We start from the raw sequence: 7,401 nt of genomic DNA, 5'->3' as shown, positions 1-7,401 counted from the left end.
ACAGTATGGTGAGGGGCGTAACATTTCCGTCTCACGCTTGAGGTATTCGGCCAATCACAATGCACTGGATAGCTGGCCAATCAGAGCATACCTCGCTTTTCAGACCAATGAGGTTTGTAAAAATCGACGCGTTTCAGAAAGGCGGGGCATAGAGGAGAAACAATAAAGTACAGTATGTGGAAAATAATGCGTTTTTTGAACCTTAAACCGCATAAACACATTTCATTACACCAAATACACAAAATAATGTTCTTTTTAGCAGCATCATATGACCCCTTTAAACAGTAAATGTTAGCGTAATGTCCCTATAACCCTCTGAGACAGCAATTAAATTAACACCAACTGAGCATTTGTGCTAACCTTTGAAACAGGAGTTCTATGAAAGCATTTGTGCAGGTAAAGGCTCTGTAGGTGGAGAGGAAGATTTGCATGTAGTCTGGGTCAGGGCACTCCGGGTTCACCAATTCTGAGACAAGACGCTCCAGAGTGGCTGCTTTAAGCCTGCGGACCTTCAGTGTGCGGTACTGCATGAAGCCGAAGGCAGAAGAGTTCTCAGCAGCATCAGGTGGGGGCTGGATGGGTTCTCGGTGAAGAGTGACCCCATAAATGGCACCGTCTTCCACCTCCTCTCCCCACTCCTGCACCGGGTCCTAGACAAATACATCATCAGGCTATACATGTTGAATTTGCAGCTGACTTAAGGAAAAATATGCACACATTGAACCTTCTGTAAAGCTTGATATGATGCCTATTGTAGCACTATTAAACAAACACAGTGCCATAAAGATTCTATTTTACAGTCATGATTATACCGCAGCAGTTCATGGGATTTTAGAAAAACAGAACAGCAGTGGACTTGCAGTGGATTTGGCTTCTGCAGTGAACTGCACTGAAATGTAGGTCTTCAATTTCCAAAAAAAAAAAAAAAACAATACCTGCAAGGCACTGACCTAACATTTCACTTTCCAGGAAGAAATATACAAAACAGGAGTTTTGCAAAATACAGGCAAATTGTTATCCAAATTATAAGTCAAGAGGAGTGAATACATTTTATCTTCACTGGCTTGAGAAGACAATACATTGTACATTACATTTATGTTCTTAGCAGATGCTTTTTCAACAAAATCATGTACAATACAGAGTTCAAATCATGTTATAAGCAAATACACCAAACATTTTTACAGTACTAAAAATAATAACACCGCTCTTTAATGATGCCCACACAAGAAGACCTTTCATTTTCATTTTAAGGAAAGAAGAGAAATCATTTAAGGTCTTTCATGGTGGAAAACCATAACTAGCTGACACCAAAAATACTTAGTAATTTCTTTACAAAAATCCTCTTTGGTGGTAAAATGAAGCCATGAGTATTTGCATAGCAAATATCATACCCACAATGACTAACAGCTGTGGGCGAAAAAAAAAAAACCCTGATGATTTTAAACAAAGACAGACTGTGTAACATACTGGAGTACATTAAGTCCAGTGTTTTCTCTACCAGGGAAAACACAGTTGTTGTTGTTGTTGAGCTGGTTGTTGACTAATTCAGATGTGACCAATATTAGATGAGCTCATAACAACTGGCTTGAGGACATATTAGCATAATGGTGTCATCTATCACTGATTCTTGAACACGGGATATATGTCCTATATTGTTTTAAAAAACAATGTTTACTTAATTGTTTTTAAATTAAAAAAAGATAAATATCTATAAAATCACCTATCCTAATAACATAACTTAATGCTTCATGTAAAATAAAATAATTAGTTGTACATAAAATAATACACAACCATTCAGAAGCTTGAGGTCAGTTTTTTTTTTAAAGAAATTAATACTTTTATTCACCAAGGATGCATTACATTGTTCAAAGGGCGACATTTATAATGTTACAAAAGTTTTGTTTCTAATAAATGCTTCTTTTTTTTTTTACTTTCTATTCATCAAAGAATCATGAAAAAAAAAATCAGTTTCAACAAAAATATTAAGTATCACAATTTCAGGATCGATAATAATAAGAAATATTTATTGAGCACCAAATCAGCATATTGGAATGATTTCTGAAGGATCATGTGGCACTGAAGACTGCAGTAATGTTGCTGAAAATTCAGCTTTGCATCACAGGAATAAATTACAATTTAAATTATACAGTATTAGAATAGACAGCAGTTGTTATAAACTGTAATAATATTTAACAACATTGCGGTTGTACTGTATTCTTGATCCTTGAGTACAAAATCTTCTTTAAACATAACAAAAACTTACTGACTCCAAACTTTTGAATGGTGGTGTATATTATCTTATATTAACTAATAAAAATAAATTTGTATTTTTAAAGAAACACTTCTAATATAAATAAATATATATATATATATATATGTCCTGTATGTCAACTCCAACACTTTTTTTTTTTTTAATTAAGATCATTTAGATAATTAGCTAATTTGCCTTATTTTAAGTGGGACCTATTAGTATAGCAACACCAGAAAATATGCTGCTGTATTAAATACATGTGTGACATGTAAAATATGTAAGCTGTCAAGTCAATCACTGCTGTACCCTGTTTTGTTCTAAGCCTCAAGAATCACTGCTGTTCCAAAAGCTCAATGGATATCACAGAATATAGGCTACATAATATGCAAACCACACATTTGGAAAGGGTTGCGCTTCCAAGTAAACCAAGGGCAGTCTATTACTCTAACAAATCAATTGCTGTGAAAATCACAAGTGCATTCTTCCCAGAAACTCCAGTCAAGCAAAACAGAGAGCTTTCCAAGCCAAAGCCTTGTGTCTCCTTCAAAACTGTGCCATGGAACAAAACACAGGGAATGATGGGGGAAGGGAAAGCTGAAACTATCACAGGTCAGCTGTGAAACGGGACACTGTAAATATATTCAATCTCCAGGTGGGTCTAAGAACAAACACAAGATCGGTTCTATTGTGAGACTCCCGAGGGAAAAGTGAAGCGCACCGCACCCTACCCTGAGCACGCATTACATGTAACACTTAAACGCTTTCCTAAAGCCAATATCACGTCTAATTGTAAAAACATTGAGCTTTTGTGACAGTACTGAGATGTCCGCAAAAAAAAGAACAGGATATACTGCATTTTCTCTGGCATTAACGTGAAGAGAAACACTAATGCGCCGCGCGACACACTCTACAACAACAAATCGCGTTTCCAGATCTGATGATACAAAGTTACTTTTTCTCAAGTCATTCTAATTTTTAAACTAATATTAAACAGAATTAATGTCCTTGATGAAAATAGCCTAATTAAGTAAGCGACTTACCATTGTGAACTCCCATTTTGCCATGTTTTCAGCTCTTTATTTCTTCAGTATGATCAAGTAGTGTAAGCGTTTAGACTTTGCATTAGCGCAGCAAAAAAAAACTTGTAAACTTTATTTCTTAGTCAGCTAGTGTCAAACTTGACTACCATGTCTAGAGAGCTGGTGGAAATGGATAGCTTTGCGAAGTGAGGTTTAATTAAGAACTCCAGTGAAGATAAAGTCAACTTACTGTACGTTTCATACAGTACTACCATTACTGTCATCAAATATATTATGCTTTAAAGGAAAATGAAATCCGTGACCGAAGAAAATGATTATATTTACGGTTATGTCTGTGTTTTAGCTGTCTATATAGCACAGCACACCTGTCAAGCGCTTTAAACTGCAGTGGGTTGGAAAATTACGTTTAGTATGACGTACGGGGCGCGCTCATTAATATTAATTACGTTGCGTGGAACGCCTCTGGTAGTTTACCAAGCAACTTCGCATTGCTAATTAATATTCATGACCTAAGCCTTAGGTATAGTAGGATTCACAATGTCAAGTGTGGAAGTATGGAAATCCACATGACTTCATTTTAAATTGAAAATTAAGATTATGATTGAAATATTTTATTTTACCATGTCATTCTGAGATTTCTTGGTATGAGAATTTGGGCAAAATACAAGACTTAAAAGGAATTAAACTAAATGTATACAAATTAAGCAGCATCTAATTTATAAACAAATAATTCAACCATACAATTGATAATTTACAGTTTTTACCCCACGCTCACAGATACACTACAACATAACAATAAGTGACGCACACTACTGAACTCTTATTGAGAGACCACGACCATCACGATAAAAGTATTTATCTATATCCACTAATAATACCACTCATTACTAAGGCAGAGGTCATATGCTGGTGTGTGTGCATTCACACACTCAAACAAACATCACTTTTACTTCATTTTAAATTAAGAAATTAAATTAAATTACTTCATTACACCATCAAATTAACTGGTGCAACAAAGTCTTAATGCCAATTACATCAAAACAGTCAGTGCAATTTAAAAGTGCATTTACGTGTGAAATTCAATACATTATTTTATTGGGACGAATTATTTTTCAGGTCAACTTTTATTTCAAACAAGCAAAACAGAGAAAGTTCAAATATGTATTGCCAAAATATTTAATCTTTACAATAAACTTAACTTCACCAGAATCATTGAAACTAATTGGTTAGATTAGTTAAATGTTATTTTGGTGTCTTGTGTTATGCTCAAAATACATAGATAGAATAGTTAACACACACACACACACACACACACACACACACACACACACACACACACACACACAAAGTACATACCAGCAATGTTAACATACTTTTCATTGTTGACATGCTTAGTAACATCTTGTCAGGTAATAACTCTGGTAGTAGATAAATGTAAACATTTAAACAATTTTTAACCATTCAGGGTGATACCTAAACCCCCATTGCTCCTTACCCATAATTTTATTTTTGGTTTATTTTAATTTTATTTATGACAACAACAACATACACTAATGCTCAAATTTTTGGGGGGTCAGTAAGATTTTAATTAATGATTAATGTTTTTTAAGACATTTATTTTATCAAAATACGGTAAAACAGTAATATTGTGAAATATTATTACAATTTAAAATAACTTTTCTATGTGAATATATTTAAAATGTAATTTATTCCTGTGATGCAAAACTGAATTTTCAGCTTCATTGCGCCAGTCTTCAGTGTCACATGATCCTTCAGAGATAATTCTTATATGCTGATTTGCTCAAGAAACATTTCTTATTATCATCAGTGTTAAAAACAGTTGTGCTGCTTACTATTTTTGTGGAAACCGTGATACATTTGATCAAGATTATCAAAATAGGAATCTTTTGTAACATTATAAATGTCCTCACTGTCACTTTTGATGAATTTAATGTGTTCTTGCTTAATAAAGGTATTAATTTCTTTAAAAAAAATAAAAATTTAGAAAAAGTTTGAATGGTAGTGTCAATTCAACAAAAGTGAGCCTGACGAAAGTGGATGCATGAATTACCTCAGGAATATTTTTCATATATTACAATCAACAAATATACATCAGAGGTTTATAAGATATACTATTGGAGATTTACTGTTGTTCTGTCTAAGCTCAATTCTAGCCAGCTCTGAATCTTTATAATTTATACAGCTTATTTGTAAGATGCTTTGCATTAAAGAGCATACTAAATGAATAAATGCAAATGTAATTGTCAATAGATCTTCATCAGCACAGACCTCACTGCATTCCTCAAGGTCCAGCAGATGGAAGCTCCTGAGCCAAACGCCAGGCTCCTCGTCCATCTGCACATCCACATGATGCCCAGTCTGGCACAGCAGTTGCCTCATTCGTCCAAGTCGTGCCCGCAGACCCTTATCTCCACCAGACACCGCCGCTGCATTCCTCAAGGTCCAGCAGATGGAAGCTCCTGAGCCAAACGCCAGGCTCCTCGTCCATCTGCACATCCACATGATGCCCAGTCTGGCACAGCAGTTGCCTCATTCGTCCAAGTCGTGCCCGCAGACCCTTATCTCCACCAGACACCACCAGAGAGGACCTCATCCTCCACCCGAATCACACACCAACTTCCTCCAAGAGCAGCAGATACTTGTCAGGCATGTTATTCGGCTTCAACAAGCATTCAGTAACAGAAGTGTGTAGCTTCTACTTTGATTAGCAAAGTAACTAACTAATACCTAACTAAATAAATAGTTAAATAACTATAAATCAATCAATACATACACACATACATACAAACATATTTCTTATTCATTTTATGTTGTAACATTGTTTGAATTTTTTTTTTTACAAAATGTAAAAGTTTTGTTGTTGTTGTTGTTTTTAAATTCCTCTTAATTCAGTAAAACTACCTATAATTTAATGAATCTAGGAAGTTTACTTTCTAGGAGAGACTGTACTCAACTAAAAGTTTTATTTTATTTTAAGATCAGCAGATACATGTCAGGCATATTATACAGCTTCATCGTGCATTCAGCAGTGTTATTTAGTATCACTGATATAGTATTATAGATTTTATTAATATTTTGATGTTTTTATTTTTGTTTTAATTTGAATACTTTCCTTTTTAATTTTTGTTTAGTTTTGTTTAGTTCCCTTTTGAGCGTTCACTCTACATTGTGAAACATTCACAGTGGGAACTCATCTCCTTCTCTGAAAATCCTGAAACCTTATAGGATAACGCCAGTACAATAAACTGGCCAATTGTCGCTAATTATGCAAATCACATGCAAATACTGACAAGCCTGTGGGCAGTATATAATGTGGTGAGAGCGACAGTTGCCTCAGAATCTTCTCCTTCACGTTGCCATCGTCAAAGACGCACCAGAAGATATGACAGCTTCTTTACCGCATCTGATGGCTACCTTTTGCCGAATTTGCATGGGCCCCATCGACCCGGAGGACCTGCACGAGCACTGCATCGCCTGCCAGGACCTGGCCCATGCTGAGGCGGAGTTCTCCGAGTCCGACTGCGTGCACTGCACTGACTTGCCAGCATGTGTTTCGAGGACTCAGAGGAGCATCACTGCCAGCAATAGCGACCGGAGAGACTCAGCCGCTATGTCAGTTCCTAGACATGTGGAGAGCTATTCCAGGCATTTCACACTGGGTGCTGAGCATTATAGAACACGGGTATTCCCTCCAGTTCAGACACAGACCTCCCCATTTCAACGGCGTGGTTCCGTAACTGACAATGCCTCAAAATGTCCCTGTTTTGAGACAGGAGGTTCACACACAGCCTTGCAATAGAGCGATAGAGCAAGTCCCTCCGAGCGAGCTGGAGAGCGGGTTTTATAGCCGCTATTTTGTGGTGCCCAAGAGAGATGGGGGACTCTGTCTGATTCTGGACCTGAGACCCATCAACAGAGCACTTCACAAGCGTGCATTTAGGATGACGACTCTGAAGCAGATCCTTGCACAAATCCATCCCGGGGACTGGTTTGCATTCGTAGATCTGAAAGATGCATACTTTCATATTCAGATAGTACCGCGCCACAAACGCTTTCTGAGGTTTGCTTTTGAGGGCACGGCATACCAGT

General features: G+C 36.5%; 1 protein-coding gene across 1 annotated transcript in view; it reads right to left on the bottom strand.

The window, feature by feature from the left end:
- LOC107713075 (ral guanine nucleotide dissociation stimulator-like 1) overlaps nt 1-5,751 on the bottom strand; it is a gene marked incomplete at its 5' end in the record, with an annotated part of 19,771 nt that extends 14,020 nt beyond the window's left edge. Inside the window, 2 exons of the mRNA XM_016518498.1 lie at nt 361-650; nt 5,581-5,751. Of these exons, the coding sequence (XP_016373984.1) occupies nt 361-650; nt 5,581-5,751 (461 nt within the window). The remainder of the gene's footprint in view (nt 1-360; nt 651-5,580) is intronic.
- Between the last annotated feature and the right edge of the window lie 1,650 nt (nt 5,752-7,401).

Source organism: Sinocyclocheilus rhinocerous, unplaced genomic scaffold (assembly GCF_001515625.1).
Source record: "Sinocyclocheilus rhinocerous isolate Xijiao unplaced genomic scaffold, SAMN03320098_v1.1 scaffold1982, whole genome shotgun sequence".
In the NCBI taxonomy this organism is placed as follows: Eukaryota; Metazoa; Chordata; class Actinopteri; order Cypriniformes; family Cyprinidae; genus Sinocyclocheilus; species Sinocyclocheilus rhinocerous.
The sequence above is the reverse complement of the archived record's forward strand: the minus strand, read 5'-3'. Positions and strand labels throughout refer to the sequence as shown.